Here is a 23,524-nt window from a genome sequence, read left to right as displayed (position 1 = left end):
CTTTAGAGTCGAAGGATAAGAAAAACGATGAAGTGACTAGTGAGAAGGATGCCCGGACTAGATCATTGATAGGTGGATGGAACTGGTTCCAAATTCTTAAGTGAAATTTACATGGTATACTAATTTTTGTCATTTTTTTACAAAAATACTGTTAGACGGTATTTTTTATTTTTTTACTATATTTTTTTATAAGTTTCATACTGCAGTATACTGTGTTAAGTTTTCACTGGTGTTCTACTGGTATTTTACTAGTGTTCTAGTGTTGTTTTGAGTTGTTCTGCTTTGTGTTTTACTGATGTTTTATAAAAACACAGTATTTTTGAAAAAATTTCCGAGTGACAATATTTTTATAAAAATTAACCTAAATTTCAGTATTTTTGTAAATTTCTCATTCTCAATTCACATTTTCAAAACTATAATTTTGAAATGAGATTGTTAGATAGTAAATTTTTTAGAAATATTTGAGTATGATCAGAAACAAAGAAATATCCAAAATGTCGTACTCGTAGCTGATGTGGCGGATTAGAAATAGTATAGAATTGCTTTGTAAGGTAATTCTTATCTCATCATATAAAATATATATAAAAATCATAGTGTGGAACGTGATACACGAGCGCGTTGTTGTCTTCTCAAAATGGACTTTATATGCAGCCGTTTCAACAGTTATATAAGTTTGAGGAATCATAACTTACTACGTGTCCTCTAGTACTATATTCGTTTTTGTTTTTTAATATTTATTATGTCGTTTTGGTTGATTGACGTGTAATCTTGTAGTTGCATACTGCACAACATTTCTCATTTTCTTGTAAATTAAACTAGAGTCATGCATCGGACTGGAGTATAAGTCATGACTCATGATGCCACGACTCACCAATAGCCAAATATTAATATACTTGGGTTTGCAACTCAGGTGACAGTAATCGAACTGAACCTAAGCTAAACCTTTGTATGTACATATAAATGGTCAATGATACTCCAAAGGTGGTGATGCAAGTTCCCGCAGATTAGTGAAATTAAGTTGCTTTATGTTATTTGCCAGTCCTTATTCCGTTAGTACTAATGAAAAATAGGATTTAACATTACAATTATACTAATGAAAAATTCAATAATCCAATAGTATATATATCACTTAATCTTGACTTATATATTAAATCTTGACTTATATATAATATATAATATATAGTCCAATAGTATGTGATATATAAAACCAATTATATGTACATTTATTTATCACATAAATAAATATACATATATAAAGTGCGGTTATATATAAAAAAAAAAAATTGGTTAACAAATGTCTTTTAGTTTTCTTTATTAGTTTACTATTATTTAATAAAATATTTTTAATTAATTTTATATATTATTATATATAAAAGTAAAAATTATAAAAATATTTTTATAAAAGTATTTTAATCTAATTCTATTTTAAATATTTAATTATTAACCACATAAAACAAGAATTTGTTCCTGTCAATAATACTCAGAATTCGTAGCAGTTAGTTTCTATAGAATGCATATGCAGTACTAGTTTATATATACAGAATAATGAATCAATAATAAAGTCTATATTTCTAAGTGAATTTTATATCATGTAAAAATTTAAGTTCATATTACACAAAAGTCAAAATTCACTACATCTTTAGAACAATGTTTGAAAATAATACACAAAGAGTGATAATAAAACAATTAATTATAGAGTTCATCTAATTTTATTCAACAAACAAGTAGAATAGAAAAAGTTTGTTGCTAATATATGTTTTTATTAAAACTTTAATTTATATCAAACATTTAATTTTTTAATATAATAATATTATTTATTTAAATAAATTACATATTTATTTAATATAACAATTTAAATCTATTACTTAATTAAAAAAAATAAATAAATAAACCAAGTCGTGCACGTAACAACCTATATAAACAACTATAAATAAGTTTACCTAAAGATTCACCGAGCTTCTATTACTGTACATGTGATATCGTTTACGGAGATAATTCCTCCAGTAGTTGATGGGTCTCCATTTGAATTAGCATAACCTTTTTTAAATACAAATGCAGGTTGTTTTGGATCAGCAAGGGTTGTTTCATTACCCAACATAAAAATAACTTCTGACATAGTTGGTCGATCCACAGCGTACTCTTGCACGCACAATAATCCAATTGTAATGCATCTCAATGCTAAGCCACCAAATGACTCATCGATGGTTGAGTCTATACTTTCCAATGCTCTGCCTTCTTTCCATAAATCCCATACCTGTCATAATAATGTTGTACATCTTATACAATTGTGTGATGGTAACCAAGTTTAACTATATTATACAAAACTATTCCGAACTTACATGTCCAATCAAATTGGAATCTGGATTTTCATGATAGTAGCTGGTGTTCTTTTTTCCGGTAATGATTTCTAGCATTAAAACTCCAAAACTATATACATCGGACTTGATTGAAAATCGCCCATGCATAGCATATTCTGGTGACATATAACCACTGCAATAGTACTTATACATGATGAGTATTTTATTGTTATTTTTTTTAATCATAAAAGTTTAAATATAATTAATGAGATAATAAAATAACTTTTTATTCAAGGGACACTTACTATGTCCCAACAACTCGATTTGTGTTTGTTTCAATTTCGCCTCCTCCAAATATTCTAGCCATGCCAAAATCTGCAATTTTAGGATTTAAGTCCGCATCTAAAAGAACATTGCCACTTTTTAAATCTCTATGGATGATGCTTAATCTTGAATCTTGATGAAGATACAACATCCCTCGAGCAATTCCACAAATTATGTGAAAGCGTTTCTTCCAATCTAACAATGTTTTTTTCTCCTCATCTGAATTATAAGTAGTATTCATTAAAAATAAAGAAATAAATCTATTTTAGTAGAACTTAACAAACATGACAAGAAAACAAAGCATATACCGAAAATGAAAAAATCCAAACTTTTGTTTGGCAAGTATTCATAAATTAACATCTTCTCATCTCCTTGAACACAGCAACCTAGAATCCTTACAAGGTTTCTGTGTTGGAGTTTTGCAATTAACAACACTTCATTCTTGAACTCTTCACTTCCTTGACCCGAATGCTTTGATAGTCTTTTCACCGCAATTTGCTTTCCTCCATCAAACACACCCTGAAACCCACAACCAATACTAATTTATGTACAGTGGAAAAAATATACTTAATTTTAAGTTGTCATTGTCAAAGTGAAAAGCTTTTTGTGCTTTTTATACAATTTGAGAAAATAACGTGTGCATTTGATAGTTAATTACCTTATAAACTGAGCCAAAACCACCTTCTCCCAGCTTATTATCAATTGAGAAATTGTCTGTAGCTGCGGCTATAGTTTTTATATCAAACAATGGTAACTCTGAATTTGTAGCATCAACAAGATCATTTTTTCCAGAAATATGACTTGGACTTTGATCAAAAAGATATTTGCTCTGTTCTTCTTTTTCTGTCATTATACATGTAAACATGAGTGATGCTCAGCAATAGCATTACCAAAGAATAGACAAGCACAGAGTTTCATGTCTACAAGCACACAAATATTAAAAACATATATATACTTCTTCTACCCAGTTATGTAGAAGAGTATTATCTTTTTCAAATTTCGTCTACACAAAATCCACAAAAAATATTATATTTAAAGCTTTTAAATTAAATAGAAAAGAAGAAACATACTAAACTATTTCATCATATAATTCATACCAAGTTTAGTGATTTTAATAAAAATTATGATCTTGGTCAGGTGAAGTATAAATTGGAGATCAAAAGAAGAAGAGTAATGTACCTTTCTTTTTTGGCCACCAATATACAGCAAGAAAAATAAGAAAGAGCAAAGCTACAGAGCCCAGCGCAATTCCCACCTTCCCAATATTACTAATGGAGGAAGAATTCTTTGACTTTGACTTTGAATATTGAGCTGCATATATTCACATAAACAAACAAATATCATGTAATTAGTACTTGCAGTTTGCCATTTTTATCGAATAGTTGTCAGAAAAAAAAAAAAAAAGTAAATGATAGCACCTAAAGTGATCGAATCAACTCTCAAGTAAAAATCTTGACCCGCATTAGGATAAGTCCTCGCGTCGACCAAATTCCCATGCCATGTTATGCACCCAATCCCACCAATCAAATCAGCACTCGCATAAGCCGTGCAATTACAATTCTTCAGACACTCTTGTTCGCACGATACCAAACTCCTACTCATATTCACAAATGTCTTAGATGTATCTGGCACTTTCACATGTTCCAGCTTCAAGAACCCTTCCCCATTTCCACACGTGCGCCCCAGCACTTGTTTCTTCACACAACCGCCTGATCCATCTCTCAGGTACCAGTCTTGGGGCGACTTCGGGTCAAACCCGGGTAGGCACGTGCACTCGAACCTGTCTGTGTTGGTTGGGTCGCAGATCCCGTTCGGGCCACACAGCTTATAAGTATCGCACGTCTCCGTCGGTGCGGACCAAAACTTCAACCACCGTTCATTCTGTTCTTGCCACGTGGATCTATAAACGGTTCCTGATTCATCAAGCACCATCCTCGACAGAATCGACATGTTGCGAATACCGTATGTTATGGAGAGCTCATCCTGATTGTTCACGAAACTGAAATTGAAAATGAAATTCGGAGTCATTTGGGGTACACCGCTCCATCCACGGCCAGTCCAGGACCCGAGCCGCCAACGTGGAGCCCCGCCCTGATTTAAGAACCATTGTGGATACCCTGTCGGGTCGAAGCCGAATGAGTTGTTCCCCGTTCCCGGATCTTCTGCTGACTTCCAAGAGGTCAGGAACCTGTCCACTCCAGTGACACGGTTCAGCCCAAGTTTCATGAAAGGGAGCATGGTGTTTGTTGGGTGATCAAAACTCTGCCATAAAAGAGTCTGTGCAGAGTTATTTCGAAATAAAACGAGATTCCCAATGTCTAAAAGCTTAGCCATGCAGTTATTTTCTGCAGGGACCGAAACATTGGCTGACCAATGAGGAGAGCCCCTGCTTTTATTACCATAGATAACAAGGCCTCCATGACTGTCAATGGCAAGAACTCCCGAGGTATCATTTAAAGGACTGTCCCTATTAGCTACCCAAACGATGGTTTGTTCATGAATTTTGTGGTACCATATTCCGACGTACCGGTTTCGGGAATTGGCCGGACTAAAAAACCCAAGTGCGAATTTATCCGGGGTTGAGATGAGAAGGTCCCCGTCCTTGAGTGGTTGATTTGAGGTAATGGTATTGAGGGAAAGGCAGGAAGAGAAGGGTAGGAGAAATAGAAAGGAACAGATGCATAGAGTTTCAGAGAAATTCATGGTACGTATTGGCTACTACTCTGGTGAATTAGCCAGTGAGTGTGGAGCTCAGGTTAATGAAGAGGAGTTCATATTAAGCAGATATTGATCTTTCACATAGATTTTAGTCAGAGGGTGGAGATTATAACAAGTACACATACGTATAGGAGGCAGTTGTGGCTTTAAATGCTCTGTTGGACAATACATTGATCAAAAGTCGTCGTAAATAAGTTATGATATTGATGTCATTTAATGCTCTAACCTTTAAATGAAGAAAAAAAAAATCAAGAGGATACTTGTTCTGTTGGAAGAGCTACTGTGGTATGAAATGGAAGGATATAATTAATTAGGCTGAGTTTTTAACTTAGGTTGCTACTACAGACTCTGAGTTTTAGGATTTCGTGAACCATTTCCATACTACATTTAATAAAATCAATCAAAATGTTGGTTACATTTTAAAGTATTAAAATATTTTATTATTTCAATAGAATGATTATATTATTTTAAAATAAAAAAAAATTATTCTTGCAAAAAGAAAAAATTTAATAATTTTATTATTAATTTTTTTTATATATATATTTTAAATTTCATTTCATTCTATTCTTAATTTTATCTTTCATTAGTATTAGTTAATCGATGTGTTATGTTATTTATTAATTGGTTGACAAGAATCTGAAACTTTTATTTATTTATTTATTTTGAAACTGAAACTTTCATTTTCTAGTGCTCTGTTTCTACATGCATATAACTTCATTCTATTCTTGAACCATTGATCTATATTTAGTTACCGTAACTGTGTTCTCTTAAGCTATTGACAAGTAGAATTATAATTGTTTTCTCTCTAATTAAATACCAAAAAAAAAAAAAGAAATATAATAATTTTATTTTCTTACTGTTTTCTTCCATTAAGAGAATTGGAAATAAAGAAAAACGTAGTTCAAGCAACAACAAAATTGTATTATGACGTTAAAATTTTTTACACCAAGGTATAATTTAGTCGAATTACAGTGCTATGCCAGTTTACACAATTTTCTCTAACTTTTGGTAATCTCTCTGGACTTTCTATTTCAGCTTGAAATGTTTTGAGGATGTATTTCGACTAGTCTGGCGTGATCAAGAACTTATTCCCTTTTTGAACTCATTTCTCTTTATGTCCTCGCGCGTTCTTCCATCTGCTTCTGCTCTTCGAACTCCGTACGCTCCACCTTTAATTCCTTCCTTCCAGCTCTATTCTGCTTTTAATTCCTTCAAGCTCTGCTCTGCTTTTTAAGCTGATCGAGCTCTGTCTTACTTCTTCTGCCCTTTCCTTTAAGTGAAAGGTGTGTTTAATATTATTCCGGTCACATCATTTTATTATCTCTTCTACATTTTTATTATGAGTAGAATTTTCCACCTACTAAATTAACTTTTATCTTTGTTTATTTAACATGTTAACATATGTGATGCCCTATTTACATAAAACTAAAAAATAACTCATAGTCATAGGGATTATATTTTTTGTACATGCCTACATGGTTGATAATATATCTGTTTACAAAATATGGATTTTAATTTACAGTGTTTTTTGGCAGAGGTTTTGCACTTTTCACTCGTGGAAACAAAATTTTGGAAATTTCAACCAGCACAAAAATAGGGACTTTGTTGACTTTCTAATGGTATCTCTGTTTTTTTTTTTTTATCTCCTTCCTCACTCACAAAATAAATAAATAAATGAATTGATCCAGTAAAAACTTTATAAGATATCATCCGCTAGTAAAGGCTTATATATAAGATAATATATAGGTAGAGGCTATCAACGAGGTTGGACCATGGTACATGTGACATCATTTACAGAGTCAAGTCCTTCACTAGTTGATGGGTCTTCATTTGCAGTGTAACCTCTTTTAAATACAAAGGCAGGCTGTTTTGGGGTAGGAATAACTGCTTCATTACCCAACATGATAGCAACTTCTAACATGGTGGGTCGATCACTGGCACTGTCTTGCACGCATAATAGCCCTATTGTCATGCATCTCAAAGCTTTATCACCATATAATTCATCCAATGATGAGTCCATTATTTCCAAGGCTCTGCCTTCATTCCACAAATCCCAAACCTAGCTTAAAACAAAAGTTTAAGGCATTATAGATATGTCATTGAGGTAATTTAAACAAATTAATTAATCAAGCTAGCTAGGCTTACTTGTCCAATCAAATTTGATGAACCAGCCGGATTCACACGACGATAGCCAATGTTCTTTCTGCCGGTAACAATCTCAAGAATCAAAACCCCAAGGCTATACACATCTGACTTGAATGAGAATCTCCCTTCCATTGCATATTCTGGTGACATATAACCACTGCAATAGCACTTTTCACGTGAGTAAGTTTGGTTTCTGTGATTTTCTTATTAAAACTAAGACCTGTGATGTAGAGTGAATAAAAGTGTAATGTCTTCGATTGATATTCAGTTCATGGAGGCTTACTATGTTCCAACCACTCGATTTGTATTTACTTCAAGTTCTTCTCCTCCAAATATTCTGGCCATGCCAAAATCTGAAATCTTGGGTTTTAAGTCGGCATCTAGAAGAATGTTGCTAGCTTTTAAATCTCTATGGATGATTCTCAATCTTGAATCTTCATGAAGATACAACATCCCTCTGATAATTCCACAAATAATATCGAAACGTTTTCCCCAGTCTAACAATTTCCTTTTCTCCTCATCTGAGAACATAGTTTAGGATGTTTGTTAATGATTATATTTGTATAATTTCCGGGTAATTAATTAAATATGTTAATTTGAGTAGACAAATGGTGAGAAATATGCATATATACCAAATATAAAAAAGTCCAGGCTCTTGTTTGGCAAGTACTCATAGATTAACATTTTCTCTTCTCGTTGAACACAATAGCCAAGAACCCTGACAAGGTTCCTGTGTTGAAGTTTTGTAATCAACAAAGCTTCATTCTTGAACTCCTCACTTCCTTGGCTCGACTGCTTCGATAGTCTTTTCACTGCTATCTCCTTTCTTCCATACAAAACACCCTGAATATATATCATTTCACACCCAATGACCAATGTTTCAGTACTCATCATCACTTAATTTATTATTTATAGTGGACAAAAAGCTCCGGAATTGTAATAAAAATAGCTGATGCATGCTTTCCATAGATATAATAGTATACTAATATTGTTTTTAACTTATCTGCATCCACATTTTTCTCTGTGAAAGTGTGATATATGAAAGGTAGAGAATTAGTTTGTCAATGCATCACACACACACATGTATATATATCTAAGAAAAAAAAAATGAGGAGCTTTGTATAATTACCTTATAAACTGAGCCAAATCCACCTTCTCCAAGTTTGTTGTCGATTGAGAAATTATTTGTAGCTGCAGCTATGATTTTCAAATCAAATGCTGGCAACTCTGAACCACTTTCGTCTAGCTCTTTTTGACCGGAAAAGTCGTCAAGATAGGTACTTAAGCTTTCGGAAACATTGTGAAGATATTTTCTCTGTTCTTCATTCACTGTTATATATTAACACAAACACAATAACATATCAGTGGCATTTAAATATCTCGTACACTAAATTTACATTTATTTCTTACAGAAGAAACAAAAAGTGGGAATTCTTAATAAGTGATCATTAAAAAGTGAGAATTCTTATTCTTAAATTAGGCTAACTCCACTTTTTCAAAAAAAAAAAAAAAACTAACAATGTCACAAGAAATAAATATAACTATCTATGTGTCAGCAAGAAAATGCATACTCATGCCCCATATTGTAACAATGTCACAAAGAGTGTGTATAGAAATATATATTATATTACATATTTATCCATTTTTTTATTAAATTTGTGATATATCACTTTTAATTACTTATACTGAACTTGTATTTAGGAAGAATTTATATATTTTTAAGTAAATGGTGAAGTGATGATGAGACATGATATATTTTATATCTCCTATATTATATGTATGTATAAATATATATCTTGGGATTAATTATACACAAAACATTAATCGAAGAATAAAATGATAGGACATATATATACACACGCACCTTTTCTTATACTATGTGTCCGGCCATACAAGATAGTAAACATGATCATTAATAGTAGTACAGCAAAAGAACCCAGCGCAATTTCCAGTTTCCCTCTCTTGTTGATAGAACTATTAGAGTCCTTTTTATATTTGGCTGCATATATTTATAATCAAAAGTAAATTATACATAGATTTGATGCAAACCACATTATTAATAAAATTGATAAAGACTGATCAGAATAGTACGTACCTAATGTTATTGAATCAACTCGAACGTAAAAATCTTGGCCCGACATTGGATATGTCCTTGAGTCCACCAGATCACCGTGCCATGTCAAGCACCCAATCCCACCACCACCACTCACTTCCGCATTCGCATAAGCCGTACATGGGCAATTGGCTAGGCACTCTTTCTCACAACCTTCCAAACTTAAACTCATATTCACACGTGCCTTCGACGTGTCCGGTATCTTCACACGAGCCAGCTTCACAAACCCTTCTCCCTTCCCGCACGTGGGAGCTAGCCCTGGCTTCCTAACACAACCACCCGATCCGTCCCTCAAGAACCAATCTCCAGGCGACCTGGGTTCGAAACCAGGTAAGCAAGTGCACTCGAACCTCTCCGGATTTGACCGGTCACAGATCCCGTTCGAGCCACAATGGCTGTAACGATAAAAACTCCTGCCATTGTCTGGTCCGATCGTGCCACGTGTACCTACGAACCATTCCTGACTCATCGATCATCATTCTCGACAAAATTGAGTCGTTAGTTAGCCAGTACACAGTCCCGACTTCATCTTCATTGTTCACGAAACTGCCATTGAAAATGAAGAAAGGCGTCATTTCGGGTATACCGCAGAACTCACGGCCGGTCCAAGAACCGGTTCGCCAACATGGAGCCCGACCCTTGTATAAGATCAATTGGGGATTCCCATTCGGGTCGAACCGGTACGTGACGCTCCCGGTTCCCGGGTCTTCCGCGGACTTCCAAGAAGTAAGGAACCGATCTAACCCGGTGACCCGGTTCAGTCCGATTTTCATGTAAGGAAGCATAGTATCTGTTGGATAATCGAAGCTCTGCCATAAAGGAGTCCCATCAGTGTTATTTCGAAGTAAAACCAGATTTCCCACATCTAAAAGTTTAGCCATGAAACTATCTTCGTGGTGGACCGAAGCGTTGGCTGTCCAAAAAACAGAGCTTCTGCTTTTGTTAGCATGGATAACAAGGCCTCCGTGGCTGTCGATGGACAAAACTCCCGATGTATCACTGAGAGGACTGTCCCTGTTAGCGACCCAAACGACGGTTTTTTCAGGGATCTTGTAGTACCATACTCCGATGTAGCGGTTTCGGGTGTTTGCCGGGCTGAAAAACCCGAGAGCAAAAGTCTTATTGGCTGAAATCAAAATGTCACCGTCTTTGAGGGGTTGTTTGGGTGTAATGGCAGTGAGAGAAAAGCAAGAAGAGGAAGGCAGCAGAGCTAGTAAAAGCAATGTAATTAGCCATAACGGTTCTGAAGAAACCATGGCGCTTGTGGACTGTGTAGGATAAGGATAATGATGAGTTCATGTTAATATTGACAGAATACGGTGTTGGGAGTTTGATAATGAACTCTCTCGAGATCGACCTAGCTGGTAGTTGAGGCTTTAATTGCGTTAGTTTGGGGTAAAGTTCTTAAAAGTAGCAAAGAATTAATTACATTCAGTGCTGCTTAATTTCTATATTTTGATCAAATTTATAAAAAATCAAAATTAACACTGATTTAATCATAATTATTTTAGAGAATTGTTAAAAATAGGGTGAGCACAAAACTAGCATTATTTGTACTGCACCGTACGTCTGGTTAATATTATTAGTGATGCAGTTATGATTAAAATTCTTACTATCATTAGGCGGTATAGTTAAACTAAACAAATATTAAAAACCGCAATTGTTACCCATCATATATATAATATTAATATTTTGAATATTATCATAAATTTAGAAAATTTGTTTTATATAAAATAAAGGGGATTTTGGGGTAAAATTTCTTCAAAATTAAAGTGGTGTTTGGTTATATTTTTTTAATCAGTTTTTTATTATTAAAATTAAAAATTAAAATATTTTTCAAAAACATGTTCTATAAAACTGTTTTTACTTTTTAATTTTTTGATTGAGAATCAAAATTTTAAAAACAAAAGAAAATCACTTTCAATATTTTTTTAAACATTTTTTTTTTCTCAATTAATATTTTAGACTTTGATCAGACTCGGATCCAAATTCTTTCACGACCCTAGCGCTGAACACGTCCTCTGACCTTAACCTGAATTCGACTCTGGACTTAGACCCGACGTAAATTATATTTCTTGTAAAAAAAAATTATATTTTTACGTTTAAAGAATTTTTTTTATATTTTTCATGAAAATAACACGAAAACAACAAGAAAATTACATAAAAGTAATATAAAAATAATATTTAAATATAATCAAAACAATAAAAACTAGTATATAGATAACAAAAAATCAACAACAAATTAACAAGATACAATATAAAAAATTGTATATTCTATAAATAAAATTAAAAAAATCGTAAAAATATTTAAAATTTTGTGAAACTGTATTTTTATAATTTTTTATTATTTTTATGTATTTGTGAAATAATTTTCAAAAATATTTTTGTTTTAATTTTAATAAACAATTTCATACAAAATAATAATAATAATAATAATAATAATAATAATAATAATAATAATAATAATAATAATAATAATAATAATTTATCTAAAAGAGGTCAAAGGAGCGAATTTAGGCCCCCAAAATAGGTTTATCAAAAATAAAAGAGCAACATAGGACATGACACTTTTTTTTAAAAAAAAAAAAAACACATAGGACATGACATATTGCATGATCATTGATGTCAAAATCACCACAATGTCACGAGTGACGTAGCTTCTTTTTTTTTTTGTTTTTCCTGGGAACGAGAGTGACGTAGTTAGTCTTACTATTCCGAGTTATATTTTTGTGTGCTTTTTAAAATATTATATTAATAGGGGTAATTCTACAATAGACACTCTTAAATTGGGTCTATCAATAGACACCCTAAATATTAAAGGGTAATTGGTTGTAATATGTATGTCCACTATATTTTGTGTGCCTCATCACATTGAATCTTTAATTCTATTTTACTTAAAAAAAATTAAATTTAAATAAAATTAATAAAGTGAGGGAAGAGATTGAGTGATTTGATTGGATCTCTTTTCATGTGAAGGCTTTTGTTTTTTTTGAATGGAAATATGGCAATTTTATTAAATAGAATCAGCCATTACAATGTTCGTCAACTCAGAAGGTGAGTTGGTTACATCAAAGATACGTACTGACGAGTAACAAGAGCTCCGAGCAAGGAAATGCGCGGCCTTATTAGCAGTGCGTTTAACAAAAATCAAAGAGACATTAGATAATTCATCAAGCAAATTCTTACAATCCGAAACCAGAAATCCGAAGTAAGAAGGGAGGCACACCGAGCTATGTATTGCTTGAACAGCAACAAGGCAATCCGTCTCAACAATCACCGAAGGCCAAGTCTTAGTCTTGAGCCAACTCAAAACTTCTTTGATACCAATAACTTCAGCCACTTCAGGGGAGGCACTTCCGAGAGTAATAGAAGTACGGGCTTCAATCATGATACCATCACAATCTCTAGCTATGAAGCCAAAACCATGAGAATTCGAAGCTTGAAAAATTGCTCCATCAACATTTACCTTAATCGTGTTAATATCCGGTTTAGTCCAACGCTCATCCTCTACTCCATGAGCAACATGAGTTAGAGGTTCCATTCGCCTTTGTTGAGCGCATTTCCATTGATTAAGGTTAGAACGTGCTGAAAGAACAATTGTAGCAGCAGCCGAACTTTTTTGGTTCCATAGCAAATCATTTCGGGCATTCCAAATCGCCCAACAAATCATTAAAGCTTCCTCCACATTAGATGTCAAGTTTACTTCAAAAAGATGCCAAAACCAGTCCTCAAAAACCACTTCGGAGACAGCATTCAAGTGCACACTTGAACGATTCCAGCAAGAGTGTGCAACAGAGCATTGCACGAGAATGTGATAAACAGTTTCTGCATTAATATTGCAGAAAGGGCAGAGCATATTTACCACAACATGCTTCAAGTGCAACTGAGTTTTTGTTGGGAGACGTGAAGGCTTTTGTTTGTTATCTCTTATTGCAAGTTTTTTTTTTTATCTGGTTCATAAACATAATGTTGTTTTTATATTTTTTGGATTTATGTGGATTTGGATTTACAAAACTTTTATAATCAATCAATATATCTTATAAATAATTATACATAAGGAGAAACAAATTTCATTTTTTTTTTATTACTTTTGTATGAGTTCTTATTAAGGTCACTATGAAATAACAAAATGAAGAAGAATCTAAAGAAAAAGAAAAGAAAAAAAAACAAACTGCTTCATACGAGATTAAATTGAAAAACAAAATGAAAAGATTTGTGATGGGGAAGATTTTAGTGAAAACGTTTAATCTGGTAAAAATCTAATGCCATCAATTCCAGTTTCTTTTTTCTTAGAAAAAAAAAAACTAAGAATAAAAAATGAAACAATTTTTTTTTCTCATTTGTATTTATCTAGGTGGACCAATTGAATAGTAATTTAAGGTATGCATGAGTACATCCACTTTGACCAAATCAAACTAAATTTTGATTCAATACACTAAGCCCAATAATATTTTTGAAGAAGTTTTCTACCATCACCAATTAAAATGGATTATAGAATAAGTATTGATGTGTCTATTATAAGGGGGTCAATTAAAGAATTTTCCTATTAATAGTGTAGAACAATAAAAAAAAATGTTTTTTTTTTATTTTTTATTTTTACACTATATATATATATATATTTTTTGTACTTTTTACGGAATTTTACATAGAAATTTTTATTGCAATTAGCGCTGCAACTTAAATTGTAATAAAAAATCGTATAGAAACTTCTATTGCAACTAGCGCTGCAACTACTTTAGAAACTCAAACCGTAAATTTGAAAAAAAAAAAAATTAAAAAAGGTAATTCCCCTAAAAAAAATATGAGTTATGTTGTGTCGTGCCATTAAAAAATTAAATCATATCTTATCATACGCTTTACAGGTGGATACTAATATTGTTTGGAGGACGGTTTGTCCAGCCCCTATTGAAGCTATTGTTGTAAATGAATTTGTTCACTATTATTAATAGTTTTTCTCTCTCAAAAAAAAAAAAAACAGAATTCCATGTCTGTCACTTTAGTAATAATTAATTAATTAATATATCAGTATATATATATATTAATAAATTATTATTTTAAAGACAGGTATATATAAAAATAATTGATTATTTTTTTAAAAAGTTATGATATAGTGACGCGTCAAGTGAGTCGAAACACGTGTATACAGTCACGCTTGGCGTGTCACTATAAGTCAATATTTTTTAATAAAAAATAATAGAAATTATGAGGGTTATTTTTTAGTGACCCCTCATATTTTTAATGACCCAAATTAGAGAACACTAACACTAAATTTTTAAAGTCATTATGTGCATGTCACTAAAGCTCACCCTAGTGACCCGTGAGTCACTAAATAATATTACTAAAACTCAATTTTGTACTTAGTGTTTCAAAAAAAATGTAAAAGCTAAATAATTAATTATTATAAATTGCTTTATTTTAACTTGAGCATAAGAACATTATAATCAAGAAGAATTTAATAAGTGTAACATGTATTTACAAATCTAGCACAAAAAAATTATTCGACAATTAGATAATGATTTAAACTCATCTCGCAAATTCAACTAGTAATACTAAAAAAAAAAAAAACTTTCTATTACACATTTCTAATTCAGAGAAAGCAGCACAAGGCAACAAATAAAAAACAAAATTCAATGCTGCATGTAAGGATGAAGATTCTGAACGCTTATTAGATCAAGTCAAAACTTTGCAAGAATAAAGCTTGAAACTTTAGCGAGCTTCTAACACTGTAACAGTTATGTCATTTACAGAAACTCCTTTCGATGTTGAGGTATCGCTACCTGTATTTTTGAAAATAAATGCAGGTCTTTTAGGAGATTGAAGAGGGGTCTCATGTCCCAGCATGAACACAACCTCTAACATGGTTGGTCGATCTACAGCAAGCTCCTGAACGCATAACAGCCCGATTTGGATGCATCTCAAGACTTGCTCACTTGGATATGGCTCAGCCAATGATTCGTCAATAATCTCCAAAACTTTTCCTTCTATCCATAAGTCCCATATCTGAAAGAAAGGTACAGTTTTGCATGCATAATTGTGAGAATTACCAGAGCTAATGGAATATGCATCATCAAGTGATTCATTTAGATATATACTTACTTGGCCAACCAAATTAAGGGAGGAAACTTCATTGAAATGGCTGTTCTTCTTGCCAGTAATGATCTCTAATGTCAGAACCCCAAAACTGAAGACATCAGATTTTATTGAGTACAGGCCTTCCATTGCATACTCTGGTGACATATAACCACTGCCATGACAGAATGAGAAACAGTACAGAATTAACATACCCGTAATCATATATTTTTACTATGTTCAATCACTTCTTATTTTTTCTCTTTTATGAATAAATTCCAAAAACATTATTTATTTGTATGGAACATGAAATGGAACAACAGAACTTACTATGTTCCAACCACTTTAGTAGTATTTGCTTCTATTTGATCATCTCCAAACATCCTAGCCATACCAAAATCTGAAATTTTGGGGTTCATTGTAGTATCAAGTAGAACATTGCTTGCTTTCAAGTCTCTATGGATGATTTTGAGTCTTGAATCATGATGTAGATATAAAAGGCCTCGAGCAATTCCTATGATAACATGAGAACGTTTTCTCCAATCCAACAATGATTTTTTGTTTTTATCTGTTGATCAATTTATGAATGTTATTTCTGGTAAGAAATGAGGTCAGAGTTGTTGATTACTATGGATAAAGGATTTTCTTATGTAGACAAAAGAGAAAGCATACCAAACAATACCAAGTCCAAGCTTTTGTTTGACATGTATTCATACATCAACATCTTCTCTTCTTTGTGAATACAGCAACCTAGAAGCCTTACAAGATTTCTGTGCTGAAGTTTGGCTATCAGCAAAACTTCATTCTTAAACTCTTCTACACCTTGCCCTGAAAATTGTGATAATCTTTTTACAGCCAGTTCTTGCCCGTCAGCTAGAACCCCCTGGAAAAATAAAAATAAAAAAAAATACAGAAATTGTTACAAAGATTACTGATGACATTATGAATAATTTCTGCAATATTGAAGGGAATGTACCTTGTAAACAGAGCCAAATCCCCCATATCCAAGCATGTTAACAGGAGAAAAATTGTCTGTGGCAGCAGCCACTGTGGAAAAATCGAAGAAAAGCACATCTGTTTTCTCTCTACTAGTTTTGCTTGGAGAATTTTCAAATCTCATTAAGCTACCTGAAATATCATTCAGCATTGTCGATGGCTGTCCAAGAACAACATCTGCTGGCCCCAACAGCAAATGTAACACAAGTTTGTTGTTAATTTCTCATATAATTATCTATTCTACTTTTACAACTTTTCAAGTAAAACACAGATGAATCACAGACAATAATATAACAATATGTATGTGGGGCTCTACGATATACAATTTGAATGCATTTTTTCTCAGTACTTATTCCATTTATTTTCACTAAATGCTGTCATTTATAGCCGTTTTGGTAGTGCTTAACTAGTTAACTATAACTGATGCTCTGTACGTCGTAATATTTACAATTGGACTTAATTTTACCAGCAAATTTCTAGAAATGTATTCCCATTGTTATAACTAGCATTTTGGACAATTTTCACCTACAAAAGAATAAACTTCTAGAAACATTTTCAGACAGTCATTAGTTGTACTTGAACATTTTAGGTACTACAAAAAGTTGAAAAGACTAGTTAACAAAAAACAAAAGTAAAAAGGTAAAAACGCATACCTTTTCTCTTCCTTTGCTTTAAACAGTACAAAACAGAGGCAATGAGTAGTACAGCAGCAGTGACTGACAATCCAACAATAGACAAAATCCATTTCGGGGACAGCGCGTCTGACTTGGAATATTTAGCTGAAAAGAGAAAAGGTAACCTCATTCATTGCATGACTCTCATAACAAAAATCATTAATAAAAGTGAAAAGAGTGAAAGGATGAGTAAGAGAACAAAGTACAAACTCCTACCTCACGCGGTAACAAAACAAACCACAAAGAATAATCACATGAATTCATCAAGGATTTTTAGTCCTAGAGTTAAAATTTTGAGAGGTACCTAATTCAATTGCATCCACACGAACGAACAAATCTTGACCCCCTTCCAAGAACTGTTTCATATCCATTAAAGGCCCATCCCATGTCATGCAGCCACTGCCCCCATTCCTCACGTCAGCAAGCCCGTACGCCATGCACGAACAGTTCCTAAGACACTTCTCTCGACACTCATTCAAGCTCAAGCTTTGCTCAACGACCGCAGTGGCCGCATCCGGAACTTTAACACTTGCCAATTTCACAAACCCTTCACCGTTTCCGCACATGGACAAGGCTCCCTGCTTCTTGCCGCAGCCGCCGGCGTTGTCCCTCAACGCCCAGTCTTGTGGCAAGACGGGGTCGTATCCCGGTAGACACCCGCAGTCGAACCCGCTAGTGTTGTACAAGTCGCACTTCCCGTACGGACCGCACTTGGCGTAGTTATCGCAGGTGTCGACAGGGGCGTTGTAAATTTGGACCCATCTGTGCTGCTGCTGTTGCCAAGCGAATTGTAGAATGGATCCTGAGCCATCCACGGTGATGTAGGTGAAGATCGAAGGGTCCAGTACGCTCCACATCACTGTGATTTCATCCTGATCGTTGACGAATGAAATGTTGAAGAAGCTACTCCGTGGGAGAGCGCTCAAAGCTGGTATGCCACTCCACTGGAGGCCGTTCCAATGTCCTGCTCGCCACCATTTGGTCCGGTCTTTGTACAGTATAAGCTGCGGCGAACCATTCGGCACCATTCTCAATGAGCAATTTCCGGTTCCCGGGTCGTCTTTGGATTTCCATGACGTGATGAACCGGTTTAGACCTGTTTTTAAATTTAGGCCTAATTTCAAACCCGAAAGCAGAGCATGAGTTGGGTGATCGAAGCTTTGCCAAATGACCTTCTTGTTGTCTTCTTGAAGCAAAATTAAGTTACCCGAGTCCAGGATTTGGGCTGAAATCTTGTTAGTGGAGGAGCTGGAAATATTTGTTGACCAGTGAAGAACATTTTGACCGTCGTTTAAAACAAGATTTCGTTGAGCTTCATCAATGGAAAGAACTCCTGTCGTGTCGTTTATTGGGCTGTCCCTGTTCGCTACCCAAACAATGGTTGCGTTTGAAAAGTTAAACCAAATTCCCAGGTATCGAGAACTAGATTTTCCAGGACTAAAGAACCCCAAAGCGAAAGTACCTCCGTTGGAGACTAAAACTGTGCCGTCGTCTTTGATGGGCTGGTCAACGGTTATCGAATCTGAAGCAGAACAATAATGGAGAAGAAGGACTGTGAACACTGATTTCAGGAAAATTTTGGCATAGTTCATATTGCAAAAATGAGATTTCTTGGGAAGAACTTATATGCAAAAATCTAAGCTTGGAGTCAGTTAGTCTTTCCCTTTAAGTTTGTGAAATACGTGCTTCGAAACATTGATGAACCACTGGAGAAGAAAACTTGTACAGAAGCAAAGATTTAATTTTAAATAAATTCAAAACCAAAGTTAAAAAAAAATTGCTTCATTGCAGCTAGTGGGCAGTGGAGTTAGTTAAATAAAAATTTTCCAATGGAAAGACTCGGAGAATCCTTTAATAAAAATTTTCCCTTAATCAAAGACTTGGCTTTATATAAAATAAATAAAAAAAAAACATACGAGGAACTTTAAGAATTATAAGTATCAGTTATTTTAAAGACAAAAATTTTGCTACTTAAGTATTTTTTTTTTTTAAGGGGTTAGAATAGCGTTGTTTTTTTTCTTTGGAAGATTTTGAAACCGGTCTTTGTCAACATGCTATTGTCCACTTTCTCCTACTGGTCATGAGTGTACAAGTTTCTCATCACTAATTAATGTAAATAGAGACAGACTACTATTCATTATTCTTAATTTCTTTATATATATATATATTTTTTTTTTGAAATGTGTATGTATTTATAGTTTAATATTATATATTTAAAATAAATAAAATATTTTAAAAAAATTGATGATGATATAATCTAAAAATTTGATATAAATTAAAAAATAAATTTTGATAATCTAAAAATATATATAAAAAAAAATGGTTAAGGTTGATCTTAGCATCTTTCTTTGATCCCAAAGCAACCTCCAAATGATTTGAAATTTCTTAAAAGTTTTCTAGACAGATTTTTCCACTACTAATTAAGATGAAGATTATGGAGCAGATAGATATTATGTGTTACTAAGAAAATGTTCAACAAAGGCTTCTATAGTAAAGTATTAGATGCATTTATTGGTCAAAAAAACAAGGCATAAAGTGGCCATTGTGGAATGATTTATGGTACATATTACTGAAATAAAGGATAGAAAATTAAAAAGAGAAAAAAGCAAGTTTATTTATTAAATGGGCGGAGGTATTTATTTAGTGTCACAAATGTGAACAGAGATGAAGGTTACATGAAATTTCTAAATTAACCAGTCTATAGACGTCAAAAGGTCATATATCTACTAAAGCACTAAAATATAAGACTAAGTAACCAGTAACCACCTAATCCTTTTAATAATATTAATCATCAAGGTGGTGGGGTTTTCATTGTTTAATTAATATTTGTAATTATTTAATATCAAACTCTTCGTCTGATCATAGGGTCATGGTGGATTTCAACTTTAACGAAAGCTGGTGGTGGTAGCTGAGTTACATAGATTATTAATTGTGAATTTTGTTTAATGGTCGGTTTTGTAGCTTTTGACTCAAAAATATTACATACATGGAAAGAGATGGAAATAATGTCACTAAGTGAAAGCCACTTTGGAATAATTTTTTATGTTGTAATGCATTCCCTCCTTATCTCATTTTCCTTGTATACATCTACAAAATTAATTAAATTGAGAATCAAGTGTGTCTCATTAGCTGACCAGAGAACTAAAATAGATATTTGTTAACTTAATTTTTTATCAACGACACAAAATAAAAAATACGACAATATATTATGAGTTAATAAATAAGACAAAAGGCAAGAGACGACATCATAAATTTAATCCAAATTATTTGGTAATAACTTTCTTTTTTTAGTATTACTTGTGGAATAAAAATCAATTGAATCAGAGTCAAATAGAGTTTCTTGAATATCCCTTAAGAATTATAATAAGATATTTTAGGTGTTCTTTTAGAAAATATGAATTAAGATCTTCAAAACAATGAAATGAGCCACTATTTATAAGGTTATAATTAAATAAATGACATTCATTACAAAATATATATTCATTAAGGGTGTGTTTGGAAGTAACTATGTAATTATTAGGTATGGTAACTACCAGGGTGGTAATTACACAGTTTAGTAATTACACTATATTTTAAAATGCAAGGTGTGTTTGGATATGAGGTAGTAATTACATATGAATTCTTAATATCTTGTTTGGCAAAATAGTTAGTAATTACATGGAAAAATAATATTTTTTAGTAGCTAATGTTTAATATGGAAAGTTTTTAGTAATTACACAGTGTAATTACATCCAATTCTCATGGGGGGCCATGAGAATTGGAGAGTGTAATTGGAACCCCTCAATTACTTCCAATTACACAGTTACAGTGTAATTACATGGTTAGACAAACATGTCAAATTGTGTAATTACCTCCAATTACACACAAATTCAATTACATTGTGGCTTTCCAAACGCACCCTAAATGATTATTCTCTCAATTCTACGATTTTAGGCATCTATAATAACTGTAGGATTTTCTTGGTGAAATTCCAAGAATGCCCTACACCACTCAAGCTTTTAGTCAAAAACGACAGGGACAATATTGTCCCAGAAAAATCATCAATTTAAACAATAGACTCATACGACAAAGAAGTCTTGGTCGTTTCTTTCACACGACAATGGAACTTGTCGTTCCTTACCTGCACGACAAATCGTTTGATCATAAACGATTTGTCGTTCTCCTTTGAATAAAACCAAGAGGAATCAGAGCAAACCCTATCTCATTTCCTCTTTCGAACCTTCGAGAGTTCTCAGACTCTCTCTCTCTCTCGTTCTCTCCTTTCTCTCTGGTTCTCAAACCCTAGAACCAGAGATCTAGCTCGATCTATTGATCGATCTTACCCAGAAACTTTCCCAGAAACACCACACAACACACACACAAAGTTAAAGCCACAAAATAGTAGAGTTAGAGAGAAAACAAACACCAGAAATATAGAGGTTCGCCCTAAAAATTAGGGGTACGTCCTCTGATGAGCTCGCCTTGAAGATCGACCTCAGATCTTGCACTATAATGAAGAAAAGTTACATCAGGTGAGAAATCTAAGTCACAAACTTTTGACTGGTATTTCAGATTTTCTCTCTTTTGATTTTCTGTGTTTATCTCTCTATTTTTCTGTTCTCACTCACTAACTCTCTGTTGTTTCTTTGTATGAACTTGGAACTTCGATTTGGAGCTGAACAACTTCCAGATCTGGTAAACTAGGGCTCTGGTTTCTGGTATCTCTTAACTTAGAGATTTGGTAATGCTCTAGTCCCTTTATATACTTGTAGATTAGGGTTGATCAAAGATCTGGAAGTTAGTTACAATTTCGGTTGTAACTAACAACCAGATCTTGATCCACTAGAGGCGAAGCCACATAGGATCTGTTCTGGTATTCTGTTGTATTTATTTGTATTTTCTCTTTATCTTGTAAAACTGTAATAATAAATATTACAGAGAGGTCTAATTTTAACAATAACCTACTTTTTTAGGAATTTAGGAGCTATTTTCGTAGATTTAGAATAAGTCAAACATACTGGTCGGTTGAACTGATTAGATTATCTTCATATGAAACTCTTGAGAAGAATTATGCTGCTCCATGTCAGTTAGGCACCACTAGTCAGACAATTTACACAATTGGTTGGGTGATTGGCCAGTTGAACACTCTAGGACCTTTCCTACCTGATTCAACAATTTTAATAGTGTGTTATATTTTATTATCTTCCAGCTAGTGCATCCGACTCTCAATCTTCCTTATTATTTACTGACTAGCTGTCTATTTTTTTGTTACGTGTCAATTTATCTCATGCCATATTGAGTAATTTTTGGGATAATAAAATCCAAATTCAATAATTTTTATCTATGTGATTAATAGAAATTATCATTGACCTTCATGATTGATCACGCTACAACAATTTCTTTGAGCTCGTAAAAGAGGTTTCAACATTTGAATACTTAAATTACTGAGTTATTTTGATCAACTAACAACTTTATTTTGATCTAAGTTTCATTGAGTAGTGTTCTCAGAAGAAAAAAAAAAGGCCCAAAAGTGGTAATAAACTTAGAGGACAAGAGTTTTTTTTTTTTTTTTTTTTTTTTTTTTTCTTACTCTTTAAAATAAAAAGTGTAGAAAAAGTGTAAAAATTATGCTACACCATATGATATATTTTAGAGAATGTTATAATATTTTGTTAGTGTTTTATATTATTGAAATAATACAGAAGGAAAGAATACATATAATTTTTGTCTCTGAATTATAATAATTGCGATTTCCTTTTTAAAATTTTCAAGCTAAACTATTATAATTACTAATTATTGCCCCTGTCTCCAAAATTTAGAGACTTTATAGTGGTAACAATACATTGAGGGAACAACTCTCCAATTAATAAATTATTCAAAGACACAATTCTGCAATAATAATATGTGAAAAAAAAAATGGTTACGTATTATTACATCTTAACTTACTCATTTTAGGTCATCTCTAATACTAGTTTTACTGTGGTGGTTTATCAGAAAATAGGTCTTTTACTCAACAAAATATTTATTTTTTTAAAAAAAAATATAAGTATGGTTGTTACTAAATAGTACCGATGTTTTTTATTTATTTATTTTTTTTAATTTTATTAGGCAAATTATTATTAAACTATATAAATAATATTAAGTGTGTCAGTAGATTCGAAGCTACTAGTTACTTGCAATGGAGTTGCCCCTACTCAATATTTGTGATG

General features: G+C 32.9%; 3 protein-coding genes across 4 annotated transcripts; all 3 read right to left on the bottom strand.

Moving 5' to 3' along the window:
• Positions 1–1,730: 1,730 nt before the first annotated feature.
• On the bottom strand, positions 1,731–10,964 carry LOC115707416 (G-type lectin S-receptor-like serine/threonine-protein kinase At1g11410). The gene is given in 16 exon segments (XM_061115012.1): positions 1,731–2,254; positions 2,340–2,490; positions 2,603–2,840; positions 2,930–3,140; positions 3,280–3,464; positions 3,801–3,932; positions 4,040–5,284; positions 7,110–7,226; positions 7,332–7,398; positions 7,485–7,578; positions 7,768–8,005; positions 8,117–8,327; positions 8,614–8,813; positions 9,349–9,483; positions 9,580–9,998; positions 10,000–10,964. Coding segments are annotated over 16 exon segments (4,803 nt in total). The 5' UTR covers positions 10,854–10,964; the 3' UTR covers positions 1,731–1,948.
• Positions 10,965–12,610: 1,646 nt separating this feature from the next.
• On the bottom strand, positions 12,611–13,453 carry LOC133034579 (uncharacterized). The gene has a single exon (XM_061109691.1). It carries the CDS (start codon positions 13,451–13,453, stop codon positions 12,611–12,613), a length of 843 nt encoding a protein of 280 aa, XP_060965674.1.
• Positions 13,454–14,995: 1,542 nt separating this feature from the next.
• LOC115707417 (G-type lectin S-receptor-like serine/threonine-protein kinase RKS1) lies at positions 14,996–19,294 on the bottom strand. 2 transcript variants are annotated; one of them, XM_061114951.1, is made up of 7 exons: positions 17,641–19,294; positions 17,316–17,441; positions 16,643–16,842; positions 16,339–16,549; positions 15,997–16,234; positions 15,694–15,841; positions 14,996–15,597 (listed from the first exon to the last, which is right to left on the bottom strand). In XM_061114951.1, exons 1-7 carry the CDS (start codon positions 18,926–18,928, stop codon positions 15,304–15,306), a joined length of 2,505 nt encoding a protein of 834 aa, XP_060970934.1. In that variant the 5' UTR covers positions 18,929–19,294; the 3' UTR covers positions 14,996–15,303. The 2 variants fall into 2 exon arrangements, with proteins under 2 accessions (XP_060970934.1, XP_030491235.1); XM_030635375.2 differs by having other exon boundaries at positions 16,643–16,839; positions 17,641–19,293.
• Positions 19,295–23,524: the final 4,230 nt, after the last annotated feature.

This window comes from Cannabis sativa, chromosome 1, assembly GCF_029168945.1.
Source record: "Cannabis sativa cultivar Pink pepper isolate KNU-18-1 chromosome 1, ASM2916894v1, whole genome shotgun sequence".
In the NCBI taxonomy this organism is placed as follows: Eukaryota; Viridiplantae; Streptophyta; class Magnoliopsida; order Rosales; family Cannabaceae; genus Cannabis; species Cannabis sativa.
Note: the sequence above shows the minus strand (reverse complement) of the source record. Positions and strands in the feature narration are given on the sequence as shown.

Excerpts from the sequence above, each read along its gene's own strand:
- LOC133034579 (XM_061109691.1), bottom strand. The coding sequence starts at position 13,453 with ATGCTCTGCCCTTTCTGCAATATTAATGCAGAAACTGTTTATCACATT.
- LOC115707417 (XM_061114951.1), bottom strand. The coding sequence starts at position 18,928 with ATGAACTATGCCAAAATTTTCCTGAAATCAGTGTTCACAGTCCTTCTT. Across the intron at positions 17,442-17,640 it reads TGTGGATGCAATTGAATTAG|CTAAATATTCCAAGTCAGAC; the intron begins GTACCTCTCAAA and ends TTCTCTTTTCAG. Across the intron at positions 16,550-16,642 it reads GATTTGGCTCTGTTTACAAG|GGGGTTCTAGCTGACGGGCA; the intron begins GTACATTCCCTT and ends TTATTTTTCCAG.